Source organism: Embiotoca jacksoni, unplaced genomic scaffold (assembly GCF_022577435.1).
Source record: "Embiotoca jacksoni isolate LCO1_2020_lvr unplaced genomic scaffold, fEmbJac1.0.p SCAF_78, whole genome shotgun sequence".
Classification (NCBI taxonomy): Eukaryota; Metazoa; Chordata; class Actinopteri; family Embiotocidae; genus Embiotoca; species Embiotoca jacksoni.
Genome location: NW_027185434.1, coordinates 316632 through 340518, shown reverse-complemented (window position 1 = coordinate 340518; position 23887 = coordinate 316632). Strand labels below are relative to the sequence as shown.

At 44.2% G+C, this 23887-nt stretch overlaps 1 protein-coding gene across 3 annotated transcripts in view; it reads right to left on the bottom strand.

Moving 5' to 3' along the window:
- Positions 1–7896: 7896 nt before the first annotated feature.
- The window catches only part of mllt3 (MLLT3 super elongation complex subunit), a 27996-nt gene continuing 12005 nt past the window's right edge, over positions 7897–23887 (bottom strand). For 2 of the 3 annotated variants that reach the window (XM_069177907.1, XM_069177910.1), the window contains 12 exons: positions 23021–23103; positions 22347–22490; positions 21312–21350; positions 20229–20357; positions 17198–17764; positions 15322–15391; positions 14161–14214; positions 13566–13698; positions 12584–12680; positions 12422–12490; positions 11043–11114; positions 7897–9901 (listed from right to left, as the gene is read on the bottom strand). In XM_069177907.1, coding sequence (XP_069034008.1) covers positions 9770–9901; positions 11043–11114; positions 12422–12490; positions 12584–12680; positions 13566–13698; positions 14161–14214; positions 15322–15391; positions 17198–17764; positions 20229–20357; positions 21312–21350; positions 22347–22490; positions 23021–23103 — 1589 coding nt within the window. In that variant the 3' untranslated portion in view covers positions 7897–9769. The remainder of the gene's footprint in view (positions 9902–11042; positions 11115–12421; positions 12491–12583; positions 12681–13565; positions 13699–14160; positions 14215–15321; positions 15392–17197; positions 17765–20228; positions 20358–21311; positions 21351–22346; positions 22491–23020; positions 23104–23887) is intronic. The other variant, XM_069177909.1, reaches the window with a different exon arrangement.

The following is a 23887-nucleotide window of genomic DNA, read 5'->3' as shown; positions in this document are numbered from 1 at the left end:
GCCTGGTTTTCTCCACACATACCGCTTAGAATTAACGCCAAAAAGTTCAATCTTGGTCTCATCAGACCAGAGAATCTTATTTCTCATAGTCTGGGAGTCCTTCATGTGTTTTTTGTCAAACTCTATGCGGGCTTTCATATGTCTTGCACTGAGGAGAGGCTTCCGTCGGGCCACTCTGCCATAAAGCCCCGACTGGTGGAGGGCTGCAGTGATAGTTGACTTTGTGGAACTTTCTCCCATCTCCCTACTGCATCTCTGGAGCTCAGCCACAGTGATCTTTGGGTTCTTCTTTACCTCTCTCACCAAGGCTCTTCTCCCACGATTGCTCAGTTTGGCTGGACGGCCAGGTCTAGGAAGAGTTCTGGTCGTCCCAAACTTCTTCCATTTAAGGATTATGGAGGCCACTGTGCTCTTAGGAACCTTGAGTGCTGCAGAAATGATTTTGTAACCTTGGCCAGATCTGTGCCTTGCCACAATTCTGTCTCTGAGCTCCTTGGACAGTTCCTTCGACCTCATGATTCTCATTTGCTCTGACATGCACTGTGAGCTGTAAGGTCTTATATAGACAGGTGTGTGCCTTTCCTAATCAAGTCCAATCAGTTTAATTAAACATAGCTGGACTCCAATGAAGGAGTAGAACCATCTCAAGGAGGATCAGAAGAAATGGACAGCATGTGAGTTAAATATGAGTGTCACAGCAAAGGGTCTGAATACTTATGATCATGTGATATTTCAGTTTTTCTTTTTTAAGAAATTTGCACAAATTTCTACATTTCTGTTTTTTTCTGTCAAGATGGGGTGCTGAGTGTACATTAATGAGAAATAAAATGAACTTTTTTGATTTTAGCAAATGGCTGCAATGAAACAAAGAGTGAAAAATTTAAAGGGGTCTGAATACTTTCCATACCCGCTGTATAGTATAGAGTATATAGTATAGAGTATAGAGTATATAGTATATAATATATAGTATAGAGTATATAGTATATAGTATAGAGTATAGAGTATAGAGTATATAGTATATAGCATATAGTATATAGTATAGAGTAGTATATAGTCTGGCCAGGGCGATGTGGTTAAGTTTGATGTTTTGCTGTGACACAGGAAGTTGATGTTTAAGATCAAACGATGCTCCAAACCTCATGAAACTTTGCACATCGTCAGGCACCAACTTTCATGAGTTTTTGAAGATGTTAAAGCCGCCAAGAAAAGCCAATTTTTTTTTTTTAATAATGAATCGAGATCGAGAAAAAAACAACTTTGCAGTTTTTTATTTTTTTGGCTTCATTGGGCAAAAAAAAAAAAAATCCATAACAGCATATTTCTGCATGTCCTCCAGTCTCCATTCAGGCTGGAGAAAATCCAGCCTGTGACATTAGACCTTGGAGAGACCAGCTGCTGTGGGTGGAGGGACGGAGGCCAAACAGCTGGAGCAGCTCATGATGCTGCCTCCACCATGCTTCACTGTATTGGGATTTTATCAGCAGAACCTGGTGTTTGTCTCAGTGCTTGAAGATCTGCCCAAATAGTTGCTGAACTTTCCTTTAAAAAATATTTGACAAACTCCAAACAGGCCGTCACATTCAGTCTGTCCAACCGTGCGCTGCTCTCTTTTGGTCTGTTTCTTCTCTGCTAACTTTGTTCCCAGTTAAAAGGAGGGGAAAAGTATAAAACTGTCAAACTTATGATCAAAATAAAAAAAAGACCTCCCCTCTCAACTGTCGGGAGCCTGAAGAACCGTACAAAAGAAAACGGTTGTCTTTCCACCCTTTGTGTGCGTGAAATCAGATGTGACATTTAAAAATAATGAACACAACTTTTCAGTGAGCCACCGACTCAGCTGGCACGCAGCGCCGGAGCCGGATGTCCAAACCAATCAAACATGGAGAAGACCGACGTCTCTAACTGGACAAATGAGTCCAAACATACCTGGCAGCATCAGTTATGAGGACATAACGAGAGAAATAATTAGTAAACTGATTCCATATGTCACCAAACAGTCTCAACTGGAGGCTGTTTTTAGACTGATGCAAATATTTTACTGTCTGGATCTGTGGTGTGAAACTATCTGGACTTATTATTTATTATAACCAAAAATAGCTGTTCGAAGTTAAGAGACACAGCTGCACATGAAACATCCACCAACACGACATTCAGCTAATTTTATTCTCCGTACTGAAGCAACCTCACAACGAAGGACCTCATGACTGCTGCTATTAAACCACGGCTTCATATCTTAACATAACATCAGTTTAATACAACATATGAGGAAGATCTTCATTTCAAAACTGATGATGACTGCTGGAAAGAAACACGTGTCAGCAGTTAAAAGCTTCGAAACAATCATAAACAGATTTATAAAGTCTGTGGTATTTTTTCAGGCAGCTGATTCCCCGTACTTCCTGTCTTTAAGCATATGCTTAATTCTTTATATATATATATATATATTTTTTTTTAAAATTTATTTAATACAATTCAGTGAATTTTGAGCATTCATGACAGGTAGTCTGGGATTAAAATGTAAAAACGTTTCTCCAAATTTATCTCATTCTGCTCCTCTTTGACTTGTTTCAGCTGCTATTGGATAACGAGCCCCAGTGGACGGATGTGGACGGATGAGGACGGATGTGGACGGATGACGGATGTGGACGGAACTAGTTTTCAGGACCGGATCAAAAGTTTCTCGGATCAAAAGCTTCTCCTAAAGTCAGAACGGCTGCAGTGACCTTCTGATCCATAATCAACCTTTGGAGTCTTTAACGAGCTCATTCAGTCTGATGAGCTATTGATGATTTGATTTGTAAGTCTGGTGAAAAGCTCAGTGAAAATGAGAGGGAACCCCCCCCCCCCCCACCCCCACCCACACACACACACACACACACACACATCATCTCCAGCCAGGCTGGCCAGCGCTCAACCATTAAGTCAATTAAGAGTAGACTGAAGAGGGAGGACGAGGGAGGAGGGAGGAGGGGGAGGAGGCGTGAGGAGGGGGGCTCCTTTTCATTTGGTTCTAATTAAAGTGAATAAAGTGAAGCGGCAGCTCTCGCTCACCTTCCTTCCTCCCGACTGCACGAGCTCTGGAAGTCATTAGTACATCTGGGCCCAGCGGACCTTCAGCTTTCACTGCTTTTTACACAGAACTCAGAACAAGAAGTTCCCGTCGGTGAGGCGGACCGCTGCTGCAAACACTTCCTGTTGGTGTGTCTAGAACCGGGACTGTAAACATGAGCAGGAACACGACTTCAGCAGGTAGATGGACCGACTTTAACTTTAAATTCAGGTTGTAGCCTCGTCAACATGTAGCATGACAGACTGTGTAGTACACCCGTCGGTCCATTAGAGGGCGCTGTGTCAGAGCTACGGTTTGCATGTATGACCGGGGTGGAAGAAGGAGGTCATGTAAAAGTTACAGTCAGATATCTGTGTTGTTTTTTGGCCTCAGCACACAAAAAGCTCCAAGTATGAAATGTAACGTTCGCCAACTTCACCAGAAGCAGATGAAGTGTTGGTTGGATAAGAGACTCGGAGAGGACGGAGGCGCCGGGACGGCTGACAAACACATGGTTTTGTTCTTCCTCTTTCTTGTTTAAGTTTGCACTCGGGTCCATCTGGTGGCAGGTGGTTCAGAGCAGCTGAATAGGCGGCGGTCCAGACTCTCCTCCTCGCCCATCACACATGGCTAACTTATCAGAACAGACACAATGAAAGCAGCAGCAGCACTCAGCGGCTGTAATCTCTGTCGGGATGAGACTTCCATTCACAGACGTTTGCAGCACATTCGTCCACATTTTCTTTTTTAACCTCGGTTTTCCCCTCCTGTCCTGTTAGGGTCTGTGGAGGCTCGGCTTTGTCTTGATGTGTGTGTGTGTGTGTGTGTGTGTGTGTGTGTGTGTGTGTGTGTGTGTGTGCAGACGGGGTGGGCTGGCAGGGGTCACGGTTCGCCGGCCCGCCTAGATCCATCAAGAGGAACAAAGCAGGGGGAGAAGGAGCAGCGCCAAGCCCCCCAGAATCAAAGACCAGGTTTGGGATTGGGATTCACTCCAAAGGGCTGGACCCATTTTTCCCGGTGCAGCGGGGTCTCAGGGAACCAGAGGGGCTCAGGGAACCAGAGGGAGGAGGAGGACCGAAGACAATAATGTGAGGACGGGCCGGTTGAGAGCGCTAGCTGAAGCCTCGGCGTGCAGCATCCCTCCTCGTCACGCCCCCTTTGAAGTCTGCTTGCTTTTGTCCTTTACATAACTTGATCTGATTTTTGAAAGGCTAATTTGTATGCATTTTGTGAGCGGGTGGGGTGGAGGGGGGGGCAGAATCTGCCCGCCACCCAGAATTCCACGGGGGAGCTGACAGGAAGGTCAACACGATTGGCCACAGGGGGACACGGGAGACAGACACACGATAAGTGTCTTTGAATTATTGCAGCTCTGCAAATGTGATGACAACAGCTGAGTGTTTGGGGGGTGGGGGGGGGGGGGGGGGGGGGCTGCGTACGCTTTGGTGGTCTTCAGTTTCCCCATCGGAGGAGACAACGATCATCTGAGGAGCTAAACACTTCAGAGGAGCAGAGCTGGACCTCCATACCTGATTTTCATACCTTATTTTTAGATATTTCATTATTCACTGAATTCGTTTTGAAGAAGTTTCAAGATGAGAGACACATTCAGGATGTCCTCCTGTCAATTAGGAGCTGAGTGACAGACAGAAACATGACGATGTCACAGTTGACCTTCGACCTTTTGGATTTAAAATGTCCATTATTCATGATTTTATCCTGAAACTTTTTCATAATTAACAACAAAACCAACATGTTTTGTGGAGGTTTCAGTGACCTTTGACCTTTGCTGTGTCCCTCCTCTGAGTTCACTCATACATGTTGATGCTCTGATGTGTAATAACCAAACATATGAATAAATGACCTGCAGCTTTAAATAACCCAGAAACATTCACACACTAAACATGATGGCTTCCATCGAACGGCACACTGGACTTCTGAAAAAGCTGCAGCAGGTAGAAAACAACACAGGTCTGTGGCCCCTCCCCCTTCTGCTGACAGACAAGGTGAATGATGTCTCACCCCCCCTCCCCCCGCCTCCCCTCATGCTTTAACTCCTGAAGGTTGTGTTTGAGATTTAACTCAATAACTGACACCAACAGGTGAAGACAGTTTGACAACATGAGTGTTTGCAGAAAGCAATTTGTCCAATAATAATAATAATAATAATAATAATAATAACAATAATAACAATAATAATGATGTATGAAGATGATGTTTCCTTCAGCTGCCTGCAGACGGGAGGTAGGAGAGACTTTTCATGAACCTTGAGCTCTAATGACTTCCTGGTGGTTTTTGACTGCCATCCAGAGCTCGGTGGGGGGGGAGGTGGGGGAGGGGGGGGGGTCTTTCTGTTCATTCTTGGCCTCGTTCCAGGATGACAATCAACGTCTCTGTGTCTTCTGTGGGAGATTACTTCCAAGGTCTCCCCCTTTTATTGGAGGAAATGCTATTTGGAAGCTCAAACAGGACGTCCTGCTGGCTGACTGGACCCTGAACCCCCCCCCCCCCCCCCTCACACACACACACACACACACACACACACGCACACACACACCCCGGCTCCATTCTTCCTCTGCCCCCCCCCCCCCCGACCCCCACCTATTCTCTCAGAGGAAAATATCTTAAATTAATCCAGGGGTCTCAGCAGCTCCTTTTTCTTTGCTTGTGTGTGATGGAGGAATGTGAAGATGTGAAGGAAGTCCTCCACAAATAAACTTCCAGTTCGGACCGATGCCTCATGAACAAATTATTACAATTATTTCTATGACGGACCAGAAATAAATCTGGATTTGTTGGATTGTTTATTTCATGTTAAATTACAGTTCATTTTAACGTAATACATTCTGAAAAGTTAAATGTCATAATAATTTAAAGACTATTTAATCTGTGCAAAAGTGATTTAATGATTTTGCAGAAATTATTGTCAGAAAACAGTTGTCTTGTGAAATTGTTTAAAATGTTCTTGTGTCCCCCGCCTCCATCCTTCATCCAGCTCAGTGACGTACGACCGTACACGCAATAGAAAAGTGGACGTAGCTATAACTATATTAACTATATTTATCATTTGATCAAAACTGAACCAAAATGAGGTTCATTGTGAATAAACAGTTGATTCTGAGTGAACATGTTCCAGATGTTTGTATTAAATCATCCACTCATCTTTTCAGGTTCAGAGTTCACACCAGGAAACTTTGACATGTTGTGGACAGGAGGAGATGGAGGCGGGGCCACAGAAGAGGATGTGATGATGTCACAGAAGAGAATCTGATGATGTCACAGAAGAGGATTTGATGATGTCACGAGGATTTGATGATCCTGTTGCTTTTACCCAGATGAATCCGTCTCCGTCGTGCTTTGATTTGTTGTTGTTCATTGATGAAGGATGTTGAGTGAGAATCGTTTGAAATGAGATCTGTGATGATGAAGTGTTTTACCTGCAGCGTAACATAAATGTGATTTCTCCCTTCAAACCTGTTTTGTCTGTAGCTCACTTCGTCCTTTGTTCTGTTGCCCCTAGAGGGCGCTGTTACAAGAATGTACACTTGCTTTTGGTGCACACGCTTTTGCAGAAGTGATTGATTTAAGGAGTCATTTTTAAAGAGAGTTCTTTTTTTTCAGATTAAAAACAGATACATGTATTTTAGGAATTAACAGCAAACTGGCCTTAAGATTTAGATTTGTTTGTATTTGTCCATTTAAGTGGACATTTTATTAACGAATGAGACACGTGAGAACACAGACAGAGTCGGGACATTTGTCCAGATCTGTCCTGGTGTTCCCGATACACAGAATATCACAGCGTTGAAACCGACTGCAGCAGCACAGATTTGCAGCGAGCCTAAATATAGGAGAATACCAATAAACACCTACTAACTCCTCCACACAGACATTTTTAACATTTATCCTCGACTCAGCAGGCAGGAACAGGTTGTTCCTGTAAGATGCATGACAGGAGGCTGATGAAAGCATGAGATCTGCTTAAAAAAACAAAACAGCACAATAAATGGAGAAACTGGATGACTTCCAGCTTTCCTTCTATCAGACCACCCACTTAGACGGACATAAAAAGAGCATAAATGGAAGTCTTTGTGATCATGAGGAGGCGGAGCAACATTTAGATCTCAGGATCCAATCATCGAACACACTTACTGTCGTCCTAACCCTTCAGCTGGGGTTTAACTACCAGACGAGACACATCATCCTCATATCTTCAGGTCTGAAGTCAGAACTTTCATTGCATATATGAAGACCCTGTTTGTGCTGTGGAGCAGTAAACTGTGTTTTTGATGCGGCTGAGTTTCAGTATGAAAATATCTTCTCATTTTCAATCTGACATCAGCAACACGTTTCTATAAGCTGTTCCAGGATCGTGTTCACCGCTGAGCTGCATCACCTCTTCTTTAACAACACTTTGGAAACGTTGGGGAACTGAAACATTTCACGGAGCGCCGATAACAAGCTGGATGGTCCCTCTCCTCTTCAGCTCTAAGGAAGCGACATTCATGATTTTCAATTTAAATTGCATTTAATGCAACGCAATTGATCTTTTTTTTATATCCAATCATGTTACTGATCAGTTGCCATGGTAACTTGATTAGTTGTCAGATGTTCCACTGGATGTTTTTTTACACAACTTTTCCAGTTGTGGGTTTTGTTGAACCCGTCACAACTTTTTAGAGATGTGTTGCTGCCTTCAAATTCAAAATGAGCAGATCTTTTTCATAAAACAATAATATTTCTCAGTTTTGTGCTGTCTTTAGTCTATTTTTTTTTAATATTAAATATGGGTTTACATGATTTTTATTTACATTTGCATGAAATGAAAAGCTCATCACAAGCGTGTCATCTGTACATCATACAGAATATTTATTGAATGTCCTCAAAATACACAAGAAACCATTAGACAGAGCACAGGGCGAAAAAAACCCTCGAAGGTCACCATCAGAAGTTCATCAGACTGGCAGAGCTTTGATTTAACAATTCAAACTCCCACAAAATAAATAAAAGATCTTATTTTCTCAGACCCAGACCCCATAGCACAACACCCCCCCTCCACCCCTCCCCCCCACTAGATTTAACCCAAAACATTTCCTCACACTTTTCAGCGATGCAGAACACAGGTCTGCAAATCTAATTCCCCCGATGCAACGACATCATCGCTTCCTTTAAATCATATTCTGCAGATAAACGATAGTAGTGTCCTACGTCAACTGATCCTATCCACTATGCTTTTGGCATGTTCCATCGGCCCTGCAGCAGAAAACGAGCCGACACAACAAAGCTTTCTTTAAGGTGAGCAGGAGGCCGGAGCGGGTTTGGTAAAAACGCATGTTTACGATTCTCATGAGAACGTTCACCTCAGCGAGTTGTGCTCAGCTCAGTCCAGAACCACCGCTGATGCCCGACTGTGTACAGTGCTGAAGACAAAAAAAAAAAAAAAACACACTGGGAATCAAAAAACTGCCAAGTGTTGGTGCTCCTGAATGAAACTGTTCAACATTCATTTAGAAATCAACATTCAGCAGCTGATCTCTCGTTTCCCTTTAAAATGGATCGGTTCTGCACAAAACAGCAGACTTTAGCGGAGAGCTGCTGAAGAGGGTCATCGCTGAGGAGGAGGAAGATGCGGTCATGTGCTTTGCAGTGTGCCAGTTTTTTTTAATTATTATTTTTTTTTTAATTGCTACCACTGGAGGGCGCCAAACTGCATGAGTTTGCAAATTATACGTAAAGGTCACAAACCTACAAAAAGTTTTTAGCTCAAACTGAAACGCAGTCAAATGCTTCAGAAACTCGTCCAAACTGAAGACCTGAAACGCTTCAAACAGCAGACGGAGGCGCTGCGTCCCAAACAGACCACACGAAGAGCCGAGTGTCGGTGAGGAGCTCAGTCTGAACCAACACCTTCTGTTGTCTTGGAAAAGAAGCCTCCAAATGCTGCTGGTTCATTTCCACGGTGCCAAAATGGGTCTGACACTGTCTGGAACCTAAAAGCTGGTTTTATTTTGAAACTCCAGCACATCTTCTCACCCACCTCCTCCACTCAGGCCTCCAGCTGGATTCCCGTAGACACAGACGGTCTCTGCTGAGAGCAGGCTTTTGGAGTTTCACAGTTACAAACAGGATTTATATTTTGAAACCAAACAGACTGGAAATGAATGAAACGGTTGTCAAACGAACACCTGATGACAGTTTTTAGTTCCCAGTAAAGTGATTCAGTCGCATCTTTGATTTCAGTTCCAATCAGTGATATCGAAACGCTCAGCTGTCTCACCTGCTGTGAAGTGCTTCAAAAAAGTCTCTGCTGTTTTTTGTTTTTTTTTGCCATTTCAAATACGCTCACACACACACACACACACACACACACACACACCTGCAAATTAAATTCAATAAATAAGACTTACAATGTTGTAAGGTGATGCCGACCATGCATTTGTCACGATGAACAGAAAAAACAATATGCACATTCATTAAGAGCAACGAGGTGCCACTCCTCACTGTTGTTTTTTTTCAAGGCTTTGCGGGTGATCTCCTGATCCACAGGGCTCATCCCCTCGACACCGGCCTCCGCTTCCTGCAGCGGGACCGCCTCTTCATCCACGGAGCCTCGTCCCAGCAGCAGGCTGCACACGGCGGCTGAAGCCGGCCGCGGCGCCGCATCCCACCATTACCGAAGAGAAGCGGAGGCAGAGATCCAGCAGCCAGCTGCTCGCCGCCTCAGGAGAGCCCCGAGGTTTCCAGGTAGCTCTGCAGCTTCCTCACTGTGCTTCTGTCCAAGGAGCAAAGGTCAAAGTCAAAAGTAGTGTTTGTGATGTGGAAGTGTCCGGTCTCCTCGATGAGGTTCACGATCTGCAAAACAGAAGACACGACTGGTGAGAAACGGGCTTCTGTTCAGGACGTCTGACCTGACGGTCCAAATGCTTCAGTTTAGTTGGTTTTTTCAGTTTAGTCCATCTCCATCTTTACGTGACCAGAGAGTCACGAGCTGAGCTGCAGAATATGAAGGAAACGAGCAGAAAGAAAAGGAACCGGGTTGTGACGGGGTGAAGACGGTCGGAGGACCTTCTCGGAGGTTGTTTCCTCAGAACCTCTCCAGTCGTTGGGTCTCTGCTGCCGGCGTCTGTTTCCTCTTTAGGATTGTTTGAGTGGAAACTTCCCCCCTGTCTTCAATCAGAGTCTACAGACCATCTGCATCACAGCTCTGCTCCTTAATCATTTCCATCTCTCGTCACAGGAAGTGGAGCCACTTGGTGAACTCTTGTAGATTAACCTGATTACTGCCGTTCGGACGGGAGTTCGTCTTTCCTCGGAGCCAGACGTCACGACAGCGAAGCACAACTTGGCAGCCGCCGCCGGGAAGATCTATTAATGCCGTCATATGATCGGCCTCCAGAATATGGAGCAGAAACACGCAATCTCTTAGCAGGAGAGGTTAACCAAATAATTCATCGCTTCCAGATGAAGCTGCAGATTACAGAGGATCACATCACAGATCCTCTTCTGGTCCGAGGTTCCATTATCACCATCAGCACCGCCAGGATCTGAAATCTGGAGACTGATGGAGGAAAAGACCGATCGGTCTCGTCTGTCTGCAGCTCGGCCGGTCAAAGAAAAGAAGTCCAAATCTCAGCTGCAAGATCATTTAACATCTAACACATTAGATCCACTTCATGAAATCCTAAAAATATTGACTGATGACGACCCTGAACACATGACAGACGCTCATTCAAGAAAACCACGTTTTTCTGGAGGAACCAGCGAATCTGTTGATTTTAGATTCTTCGTTGTAGAAGAATTTTTCTTTTCACTTTCTCTTCTTCGCTCCGACAGACTGAAAGCTGCCGATTTTAATTCCATCACTTTTCAGGAGGAATGAATCATTTTCTTCAGAGAACCAACTCGTTCATCCGACCGCGTTCAGCCGCGTCCTCCTGACAGACAGCTGTCAGTCACACGTCGTCCCGCCCTGCCGACACCGACGGCCGCTCACCTGTTGCAGGATGTGACCTTCTCGGAGCGTCATCAGTCGTTTGTGCAGCTCCACCAGCTCATCCAGGTACGCCTGGAAACAAAGAAAAGAAGTCCAAATCATGTAGCGGACCAACACACAACCCCGATGTCTGAATTCAACCATCTAGAAATCTATTCTGTTTCTTTATGTTGAGCAGAAATCTGCTTTCTGAATAACGCCGAGTTGACTCTTCTTCTTCTAACATGTAAAAACAGCTCTGCCGTGTTGACGAGGTTAAAACGTGACTTTCACTGCAGGTCTGAAGTCACGGATGAAATCCGGGTTTTATAAATACAGCATGAATGTCAATCAATCATGAATCAATGTCAATCAATCGATTCTAGAAGAAGTAACGTAACAAAACAAATGAACGTTGATGCTCTGAAGACGTTTTCAGACCAAACAGTTCAACACTTTTTTCTCTAATTGATGAAATACAGTTTTCAGTTTATTTGATCTGGTTGAAATTCATGTTCATATTTGACCTGTTTGAAGATCCAAAGTGTTTCATTCAATAAAAAAACATGGAACGGTTTAAATTGATCATAATTACATTTAAGATGTATGAAGGGATTCACTTGAAGCCTCGTTATGATCCGCTGTCAGTTACTGCTTCAAGTGTCAACACACACTCAACACTTCCTCTACGTTTTTCAAATTAAAAGCCCCATAACATTTTCTAAGAAAGAAACTCCCCATGAAAAGCTTTCATGGTGAAACATCTGCAGCGACGTGTCGTGCCTGAAGTCAGACGATCACACGGCTGAAATGATTTCCTCTGCTGTTTTAAACAGCTCTAGTTCACCGTTAGCTTACGGTTGTCTGTGCTCCTGTGTGTGTCAGACGGTTCCTATGGTAACGGAGGAGAGTACCCAGGCAGAAGGAGGAGCTAAAAAAAGTCCCACAAAACGTAGTTATAGGAACGACAAAGCTTAGCTCCTAATGCTACCTGAGAAGTTGAATAACTCTGGAGATAAACGGATTACAATCGACTTCAGTGGTAGAGGGGCGGGGCTTAAAGGAGGCTTTACAAGACTGAATCCTCTGATGTAAGCTGCCACAAAGAAAGACAGTTGTGTCCCAAATCCAGCAGATTTATGGGAGTCGAGGGAACAAAGCAGGTTGGACACAATTAGATCGTGATTAAGAACAAATCCTGAAGAAGGAAAAACGTGATCACGACACGAGAAACTTCTTCTGGATGAAACATCTCAGATTTTTTATTTCCTCAATTCATTGAGGCGTATTTTGGAATATTATGGCCATTGCTGCATAAATAAATAATACGAAATTTTATCGTTGACGTTTAAACAATCACATTTTTTGTGAGGCATATATACTGGAATGGTCTTTTGTACCTTGTCACAGTCCATGTTTTTGTTCTTGTCCTGCTTGCTCTGCTTGGTGGGACTCTTCATGTCCAGGATCTGACAGAACCAGAACCAGAGTCAGTGACCGACTCGGACCTCCACACAGTGAACAGCTGTACATCAACATAAGGCCGTGTGGTATCAGGTTACCTGGTTAGTAGTAGACTTTAACAAGGGCGGGGCCTCGTGACGGGAGGGGGCTGAGTGGGAGGAGTCATCGCTCTCGCTGCCATCACTTAAACTGACCCTGACAAAAAAAAAGACAAAGAACAGAGCCGTCAGAAACACACTTCAGTAAACTGATAAATGTTATTTACCATTTAATGTTTGAATGTACTTAAAAATTTATGAGTTTAAGACTTTTGATGAACATCTGTATTTCTAGTCCTGACATTATGTAAGATATAGTGTGAAAATGAAGTGCAGTAAGCTGCAATACCAGCGAGTGCCACTAGAGGTCGGCTCCAAAAAGCCTCCGGCTCCATAGACTCCCATTCAACTTCTCTCATCAAATCCAAAGTGAATAAAATGTGTCCATCAGTTATCTCGGTGTTGTTAGCTAAAGTCACTCCTTCTTATTAGTTTTCTGGAGGTCCATCTGAAAATAATCCCTCATTCATTAGAAAAGAAGATTCAAGAAGACCTGTTTTGGGGGGCGTGTCTGTTTGATTGACAGGCCTGTGGTGCAGTCAGGTTACAGCTGTCGGTAGGCGGGACGTAGCATTGTCAGGTTTCCAATCAGATTAGTCAGATCCACTGCTGGCTCCTCCCCCAGCTGGTCCAAATATGGTCACGCTCACATTAAATCTTTAACACTTATTTTGTTGAAAAATTAATAACCAAATATTTTTCAGTATTTTTTCATATCATCAAGAATATTGTTATTGCAAACAGTGATATTATTTCCGGGACGTATCTCCCCACCCCGACTGTCCAGACTGAAAACATGTCTGTAGACGGGTACATTAAGGGTGTTATACCGTGAAGCACCTGTAGGGTTCAGTACAGAGAGGACGCTGAAGGAAACATGAGTCCTGCTCTCTCTGTGGTGATTACAGCTCACTTCCTTCTTCTGGTCTTCAGTGTTCGCTGTCTGCGTCCATATGAAACCTGAGCGTGAGCCGTGACTCACCTGCGCTGGTGGTGTGTGAGGTGCGTGTGCGCCGGCCGCTCCGAGTCAGAGTCCATGTCGTTGTCTTCGTCGTCCTCCGAGTCGTCGTCATCGGAGTGCAGGTCCTGCATCACCGACTGCAGCGGGCCGAGCACTGAGGGAGACACACAACATCACTCTGAAGTAAACACAAGTCAGGTGATGCTGTGTGTGTTCGGGGGGGGGGGGGGGCTGGACGATCCAGTGGAGCTTCAGGCTGCAGTAACACTGAGGTGAAGAACCGGTCTGGTTCTTTTTAAAAGAGACATCACACATTCACAGCTCTGCCTCTGACATGAAGATGAAGGTGAGCTGAGTCATGAACGTCGGGAACGTCACGGGACCGACCGACCGTCACGGGACCGTCACGGGACCGACCGACCGTCACGGGACCGTCACGGGACCGTCGGGACCGACCGACCGTCACGGGACCGAGCGACCGTTGGGACCGACCAACCGACCGACTGACTGTCGGGATGCAGCATCACATCCATCATATCTGACATGACTGGGAGGAGGTGCATGGAGGTTCATGCAAACAGACAAGCAGTGAAGGGAGCGTCCATGCAGCGGTTACCTGTGTGGGTGGTGGCGGGAATAGCCACCCGTTTCCTGATGATGAAGTCCACCACTGCACCCAGAGACAATTACAAACACAACAAGCAGCACAGGTCACCCTCAAGGAAAGATGCTTCATCAGCCAAATGTCCGGACGGTACGCTGCAGACTCAACACACCTCATTCTAAACCGCTTTTTAATTCAGAGTTTGAACGTCATCACGTTGACTCTCATCAGTCCAGAAGGAAGCTGACAGCAGTCCAACAGGTTGAACTCTATTTTACACAGCGGAGACTAAGTTGGACGACAATGAAGCTCTACAGTCTGGAGGTGACAAACAGCTGAACATTATATTAATAATATTCATGTTTACCTTCGTTTACTCTCAGATACAACTGAGTCTCAACTACAGACTGAATATAAAAGAGTTCGTAGCTTCAGGTCTGTAAAATGGTTCTGATCCAGAAGTGTCTTCAGCTGCAATACCAGCGAGTGCCACTAGAGGTCGGCTCCAAAAAGCCTCCAGCTCCATAGACTCCCATTCAACTTCTCTCATCAAATCCAAAGTGAATAAAATGTGTCCATCAGTTATCTCGGTGTTGTTAGCTAAAGTCACTCCTTCTTATTAGTTTTCTGGAGGTCCATCTGAAAATAATCCCTCATTCATTAGAAAAGAAGATTCAAGAAGACCTGCTTTTGGGGGCGTGTCTGTTTGATTGACAGGTCTGTGGTGCAGTCAGGTTACAGCTATCGTTGGGCGGGACGTAGTATTGTCAGGTTTCTGATCAGATCAGATTTCTGTTTTAATAATAAATTACAACTTTATCTCCTAAAATTTGACATTGCTTTTAACACATTTTAAAAAACATATTCAAATATTATGATTTACTTTTTAAAATCTCTTCAGCACTTTGATCAATAGATTTTCTGTAGATTTCATATTTTAAATGATCAGCCTGGAAGTATAATAATATGTTTAAATACAGATGTTAAGGATGCCAGTTTGTTTCATCAGATGTGTTCAGTGACATTAAGGGAAATTAAAAGTTTGACAATAAAAGGTTCTATTGAGGTGCTTTTTACAGGAAACTGGAGTTTGTTCTCATCCGAAAGCTGAAACGTCCTGAAGTGTGTGTGTGTGTGTGTGTCAGTGTGTGTGTGTGTCAGTGTGTGTATTACCTTGCCGTTTGTGGTGAGTGGGAGCGAAGCCTGAACTGGAGCTGGAACTGGCCGGACTGGGTTGTTCAGACTGGGAGGAAGAGGAGCAACAAAGAGATGAAGAAAGGAGACACGGAGGAGGCGTGTTGTCTGAATACAGATTTGAACACCATCCGTGTTTATGTCTCCACCACATTCACAAAATGATCCACGTCTGAAGTAACTCAGTTATTTCACCGCCTGCCAAACGAAGAGGGCCGAAGCCCAGAAGGGACGTCTGCCAGCAGGGGTTCCCAGACTGCTATGATGACGGCAGTGGTGCATGATGGGTAAATGCAGTGAAGCCAGGCAGCTCCAGGATTTCCCTCTTTCAGGATTATTCTCAGGCAAATTAAGAAGAAGCCTCGAAGCTCCTCCTTTATGAATAAAGTTATAAATGTTGAACAGGACGAAGTGATTCTGGTCCGACGTCAGAAGACACAACTCGACTTCCTCTGATGGAGGAGCATCACAACACACCTTTCTAGGAAATCATAAATAATAAAATAATAATAAAAGATTGTATCAGCTCCACGTAGAGCAGATTTAAGATGATTAAGATAACGGAGTTCTCTGGATTATGTCCGTGTTCTAGATTAGTGAATGTTTCCCCTTCAGGAGGTTTGAGATGTCACTCAGACGCCGTTTAACGGAGCTTCCAGAGATGCTGAAGGAAACTTGTTTTTCTTAAATAATCCACGTTTCTCTTTCTCGCCTGCGTCACGACTTCCCGCCGCCGACCGCAGGAAGACCGAGCGGTGAGAAGTGACCTCCGGCAGAAACACCAGAGGAGCAGAGAGCAGCGAAGACAAAAGGCTTCGATGGCCGCCGACAAACAGCTGGTCTGTTGTTTCTGGGAGATTCTTCAGAGACATGAATCTGTTTCAGGGCTTTGATCCCGTTTCACTCCGAAGAACCGAAACAGCTCTTCAAAGACAATAAAGAGTCTTCATCTCATCTTCCTCCTCTCATCTTCCTCCCAGGCTGGACGGCCTTCAGCAGGATGCTTCTTGGTTGTGATTATTGGAACAATATTTACTGTTCTGGGATTTATTACCTTTTAGTTTTGACCTCAATTCAATCATTTGTAGTGAAGCAAAATGGGATGATCCCCAAAAAATATAGATAATGGCACCTCCTCCTGCTCTCCCCTCATGTCACCACCTCCTCCTCCTGCTGCTCTCCCCTCATGTCACTACCTCCTCCTGCTCTCCCCTCATGTCACTACCTCCTCCTGCTCTCCCCTCATGTCACTACCACCTCCTCCTCCTCCTCCTGCTGCTACTCCCCTCAGGACGTTTTTCCCTCTTTCAAAAGCTAAAAGGATTAAAGGAGAACTATTCACGGCCGGTCTCTCCTTTCTCCTCAGGTGTTATAAAACCATAAATCTTTCTCGTCCACTATTTGGCTTTTAAACCAGCTCCTTCTTTATGGGGAGCTTCTCCAGTAAATGTGTGTGAACCAGGCAACCCAGTCGAATGTCAAACTATTCATGAACACAGCTGCAGTTTTTCCAGATGTGGAGATACAGAGATTCTCTACGTCCACATTTATGTTCCGTTATCTCCCATAAAAACATTCAGAGAATAAAATCATCATTTCCTGCCAGTAAAGCAGTTTAACTGAATCTTAACTCCAGTTTTGTCCACTTCCTGTTTGGCCACCCAGACCAATGCAGCTGAACTCCCACCTGGTTTATTGGTCTCCACCCCTTCTTCTAACACCCCCCCCCCCCCCGCCCTCGCCCTCCCCCCACCACCACCATTAAAGAAGACTGCCTCCCTGCTGCTTCTTTGATTTTACAGTTGAAGAAATGAGCACCAACTAACCCTCCTCCTTTAAAGCGATCTGTACTCACGTCTGACTTGGCGGACTGGTCGTCCATGTCCGAGTCGTTGGGGTCCGCCCGTCCCGGGAACGGCGGCAGCGTCGACACCTTCCTGCGCTCGGCCTCGTCACCGTCCGGACGTAATTTTCGCGATCTGTCCTTCAAGAGTTTCTTATCCAAATGTGGAGCTTCTGACACCGACGTCTGCTTTCCCGAAGAGTCCACAAATCCCTTTTTGCGTTTTTTGGTCATGTGATCGTCACCGTCGGGGGCGGACAGACGCTTGTGCAGCCCCGCCCCGTGGGTCACCCCCTCGGTCCGGTGCTCCTTGGACAAAGACTTGGGCTCCTTGAAGCCCATTTTAGGATTGAGATCTCGAAGTGGTTGGTTCTCTTTGGGTTTCCTGGAAGGTTCTTTGGGGACTTTGCTGGTTTCCCAGCCAGAGTCTCTGAAGGCACTTTTGGGCTCTTTCAAGTCTTTTGGAGGCTTGTCTTTGTGGTCCTTGGAGGGTTTGTGGAGTTTGGAGAAGCTGCTGCTGTTGGTGCTGGTGGTGGTGGTGGCAGTGGTGAGGAGGGTCGCTCCACCTTTGGATCCATCCTGGGAATCAAAAACAACAAATAAATGAATAAATGATGTCCCATCTCACGGACCGGCCACTTGTTTTGGATTTCAAGGTAACTGATGGTCCTAATTAATGTTTATGAAATATAGATATTAAACTGAATCAATGAATCTACAAGAAAACTCTGCTGTAATATCTAAAAAGTGAAGTGACGCCGACAGTAACTCAGGCTTTTCTGTAAAAGCTTGTCGTGTCCAATAATGAAACTCTCCTGTTATTACGTTGTGTTGACTGAACTTTAGCCGACATGTCCAACACATGGAGCAGATTGATCTTTGGTTCCACCGTCTGAGAGGAGATCCATTCATAGAAAACATCTTGGTCCACATCGACGGGCTCAAAGAGCGACTCGGGACTCCTTCTGAGCCGGTTCAGTGGGGGTGAAGGGTAACGTGGACAAAGGAGGAAATGTATTGGCTCAAACAACAGGGGCCATTTGTCCCCCTCCCCCCCACCAGACCCCTCGTCAATATTTTACCGATGCAGTAAACCCATTAAAGCAGTCTAGACGACGGGGTGTGTTACAGCTCTGCCTAACCACCTCTGAAGCCTTTCATGGGGTCTATCTGCTGCTGACCCCGGGGGCCTCAGGATGTAAAGCTGCTGGCACGTCCTAAACGTCAGCCTGATCCTCCGCGGCAGTAAAACCACTTCCCTCCCAGAGCGGGACAACACGGAAAACTGCTTTTCTGCTGCTTTTTGAAGAAACTCTTCCATTGTACAAAGGAGTTGTTGCATCAGCTGTCTGGGTGGCGGTCGTCAGACCATCAGACCTTTGGACCATCGGAGAGTCGGCCCATTGGTCCATCGGAACGTCGGCCCATCGGAGCGTCAACCCATCAGACCTTCGGACCATCAGACCATCGGAGCGTCAGCCTGAGCTGGTGGGAATCTGAACTGAACTGATTATATCTTGACTGTGTATATTATCATTTTATCGTACTCTGTAACTGTGCTTTTAAAAGGTCCAGTACACAATGTTTAATATATATATATATATAAATTTTTTCCACCTATAACATTACTACCATCTGTGTTGGACTGATGTGTCATTTATTAAAAAAAAAAGATGCCAATGTTAAAAAAAGAAAGAAAAGATCCCAGCTATTCTGCATGACAGCACTTGGTCAGCATTGGCACATCTGACAGACAATATTATGGCTTATGCTTTCCAGATATGTTTCTGTACACTGATGTGCAAATCTGTACATTATTTCGTATAAATATGTTGTATAATAGCTCGTTTTCATTGACTTAAAATAAGTAACAGTTTTTGTTGAAATGCCTATATATATATATATATATATATATATATATATATATATATATATATAAAATTTAGTCTAAGGTACTATAATCTATATCATGCAAGCTAAAGTCATTTTTATCACTTTTTTTGTTTCATTTTTATTTCATACTTTTCTTATGTAGATACTTTAACCACGTCTTTACCTGGTAGTATAATCATAAATTTAAAAATAAAAACTTCGACTTTAATAATTACTTGAGGAAACTCCTTTTTTTATCAAATGGTCAACAGAAACAAATTATCCATGTGTTGTAATACCTGAGCAATAATTAAAAATGTGATGGAGAGAGGAGAGTGGTTGTGTGTGTGTGTGTGTGTGTGTGTGTGGTGTGTGTGTGTGGTGTGTGTGTGTGTGTGTGGTGTGTGTGTGGTGTGTGGTGTGTGGTGTGTGTGGGGTGTGTGGTTGTGTGTGTGTGTGGTGTGTGTGTGTGTGTGGTGTGTGTGTGTGTGTGTGGTGTGTGTGTGTGTGGGGTGTGTGGGGTGTGTGGGGTGTGTGGGTGTGTGTGTGTGTGTGTGTGTGTGTGTGTGTGTGTGTGTGTGTGTGTGGGGTGTGTGGGGTGTGTGGGGTGTGTGTGTGGTGTGGGGTGTGTGTGTGTGTGTGTGTGACCCCTGCTCCACCAGTAATTCATCACACACTGTTTGGACTAGAAACTGTTTCCATGTGAAACGGGCCTCCTCCTAACCTGCCTGTTAAATGACACCATTTAAAAGGTCCTAAAAATAACACATAATGGAAACATCATGGCCGTTTATTGACACACATTTTACATTTCGTAATGTTTTAAATCTCACATGCAGCTTCTCAGGACCGCCGTCTTTACCTCCCGCCCTCCTCTTCATGTGTAAAATGTCCCTCCATGTGAGCTTTTAAAAGGACATTGGATTGACCTGCCCCACGGCTCAGAGTCAGTAGATTAGTTCTTACGGCCGCGCGGCAACCAACACGTAGTTTGTTGAAGCCAAAGTCTTTGAAATCCTGAGAGTCTAAATATATTAGACATCTTTGAACGTGCCAAATAAATGGTGGATTAAGGCTTGGAGACTTTGAAGGGGTAAAAAGTCCCGGAGATGGATGTGGCCAAGAGGAGAAGGCCGCTCAGCTCTGAGACGAACCTGGAAACGACACTGACCTTCGATCCGTGGAAGCTTTTGCTCTTCTTGGAGTCGGAGAAGGAGGACGTAAGCGAGCTGTTGGGAAGTGTAGGCAGCTTGAGGTGCTGTCCAAACAGGGAGGTCGAGCCCTCCTGCATCACCATCACCTGAGAGGAAGAGCGACGAGCCATAATCAGGGCAGGCCTGTTTGCTTTACATATTTAATGAGTTTCATTTTTCTCGTAGTAAACATCAGAAGCATCAACCGGGAATCAAACTGTAGTAATTTATGAGTACCGACTAAAGAAAGTTGAATACCTGAGTTCATTTATTCACAGCAGCAGAGCACGAAACACTGGAACAATTCAATCATCTGACCCGAACTGATCGGGTCCTGGCAGTTCAGGTTGTGAATTACAAAATCACTGAACTGTTCTCAGACATTTCCAAACATGAAATCTGTCATATATTTCTATAGACTTATGTAAGCTGGCCACTTCTGGTCCGATCATCCACAACAGATTGATGATGCCAGGTGGGCCGCCCCTCTGTGACATCACAAAGTCAGTGAAGTCAAAACAGCTCATCCAAAAGGGACAATTGCTAAAAATGGGCTGTGTGCATTTCAACACTTTGACAGTATTTACTGTACACAGCGCCTCAATCTGCGTAGTAATAAAATACAAGGAAATCTGAATTTATAAGTATTGAGACCTTCACTCTCAAAACACACAACTTGTAACCAACGTAATCAATCTAGAATAGTTTAAAAAGTTACACCTGGTTGCTTCAGGTGGTCCAATATGAAGCAAGAGAAGACCTATATTAGACTTGAAAGTAATAAATTAGTGCTACCTTCAGCGCCAAGAGCAGCAAAGGTCGACAGAAGTCACATTCAAACACCTGAAGCAGCCTGTTGTTGCTGGAATCTCTCACATTAGAGCTGGAACCAAGTCCACAATACGCAAGTAAAAACAACACAGCTGTTTCAGTGTGTGTGTGCTGGATTACTGAGCTACATGTTGGTAAATCTCCTGAGAAAATAATGGCATCACTACAAGAAAAGCACTCAATAAAGGTGTTCAAATCTGAAGTGGTTTTAAAAAAGTTGGAAATCTTACTTGCGAGTCTTCTGAACTTCGTTTGTGAGGATCACGTTGCTGAGAAACACAACAAGAGAGAGACGATTACAATCTGAAGCTTAATTATACAAAACTAGCTTCATTTTTCAGTTTCCATGTCTGAGGACGGGTTTGTGTTCATCAACCGGTGACGACTCCAAACCTCTGATTCAAGTTTCCTTCTGACCAAAGTAAATTTGATTTCTTGACATCCTGTCTGCCAACACTTGAACCCTCTTAGAGAGTAAGAAGGACAAAGTAAATAGAGAGCACTTAAGTCTAGTCATAAAACCTCCAGAGTACCGAGGCCTCTGGAGGGGTGTGTGGGGGAGGGAGGGGAGTCATCTACAGAACTGTAATGACAAACACCAGCTGAAAACCTGGAGAATCACTGACGTCTGTCTGCTATCTGTGACAGGAAGTCTCCGCTGGTCGGACAGGAAGCAGCTGAATCAGTCGCTTCACTACAACTCAAACATTCAACATTTACCGTCTCGTTCCTGTAAAGCAGCAGCTGGTGTGTCGGACAGTTTTTAACATCCTGAAGAAAACACTGGTCGTTAGTTCACTGAAATATTTAGAATTCCAGAATGAGGAAAGAAATATTTATGTAATATTAATATTTTTTGGGAGGAGTTTTTAAAGACTGGATCTTCAGTATGAAGCAGTCTGACAGCCACAAACACTTTCTTGCTTTTTAGTCTTCTGTTAACGAAAAGATAAAAACATGAATCAGTGGCTTCCTTTGAACTTAAATCTGCTGAACAATAAGAGAGTGTGACGCTGGATCAATATGTACCAGCGCTGTAAATAAAGTCACACTGTCCAATGTCAGAAACACTTCATGCCAAGACTCAGATCTGTTTACTCTGAAGTATGAAATAAATAAATAATGCCCATTAAATAAAAACTCCAGCATATTCATAGTTATTATATATGTTATAGAGTGCAATTTCAGATATTGAATAAGGTAAATAAAATAGTCCAAATTTAAAGGTCCTGCTGTGTGTACTAAACAACGGGTGCAGTTCGTACCCCTCCAGCTTTCAGCAGCTTCCTCCGAAACTCCTCCGTCGGGTTGTTGAAGGTGAGCTTCTCGCAGCGGAGATGATTGACAGGCGGGTGACCGTCCAGGTGGAGGAACAGGTCGTAATCGAAGCGAACTTTCTTCGGTTCTTCCTGAGAAAAAGCGGTGAGCAACGAGGACGGAGAAAAAAAAAGAAAAAGAGAGAACAGAGACGTTCAGTCCAGCAGAACCTCAACTTCACGTTGCTTTAGGAACCGTTGGAGCGGAACCAGAACTTTGACCTCCTGACCTCACTACGACATTCATCCCGGTCACCAAAGTTTTACTTATTAAAGAAACAAGACAATTTGTACATTTATTCAATTTTTAACATTAACTTGTCTGTGTGGTGTTTTTTTCTTTTATCTGCTAGAAGTGTGTGATGAGCAAAATAAACATTTTTACTTTGGAACTAAAATATATTATATATAAAAGTATATTTTTGTCATACACCAGGTTTTGTAACCCCCCCCCCCCCTCCACCCTCCAACACAATTGTAGGAGAAACACAGAATAACTATGAGGTGTTTCTCCTCTTTGAAAAAACATTTTAGCAAATTACCTCCAAACAACTCAAATAAACCTGGTTCAACATAATAATAATAATATTTAAACAGGTGAATAATCTATAAAATGAAAGCACCTTGTTTTTGAAGTAAACTTCAATCGGCAGGATGAAGCCAGCGTATCCAGACTCCTCCACTTTGTACGGAGGATCTTTGATCACTGGAATGAAAGAGACATTTGATTTAAGTAGAAGTCGTCAACCTTCAACCAACAGTCAGAAACTAGAAATGCTAGAAGTTCACTTAATTCAATAAAAAGCAGCGCTGCAGAGTGTCCTGCAACCGTTGTTTCATTCATCTCATTGTCTGACATCCGCTGACAGAGTGAATTAAAACATACGACTGTTGTTCTTTGCTTCATTTATTGAGTCCCTGAATGTTGTGAACCTGCAGCTCCGTTCTCAGGAGATCTCGTTAACTCCCATTTCCACAGACGGCTGTGATGTATCAATACAAAGAGCTGCAGTGCAAATTAGAAGCAGAGCCTTTAAAGCTGATGACGAGGTCGAGACTTCCCCAAATCTCCCCACCCATTACCCCCCCACCCACTACCTCCCCACGGGACTTCATGAAGACAAACAAACCCAACTGGAGCACACATGTTCCTCCCTGGAGGTGTGTGTTTGTCAGACTTCGTCCCTGTGGACTCTGCAGAGAAAGCACCAATTAAGTGTGTGTGTGTGTGTGTGTGTGTGTGTGTGTCTTTACTGGTAGAACAGATAAAAGAAGCTCTTAGCTTTGGTTCACTTTCTCATAATGTTGCTTCAATGAAAACTTCCAATCAAAACCCATCCTGCTTTTAAACAATGGAGATTAACAGCAACGATTATACAACCAGTAGCTCCGCCCCCGAGATCTGATTGATCAAATGAACATTTGAATCATCATGACATCACATCCTGCTCATCACTAGAAACATCACTCCACCTCCTCAATGGGAAAAT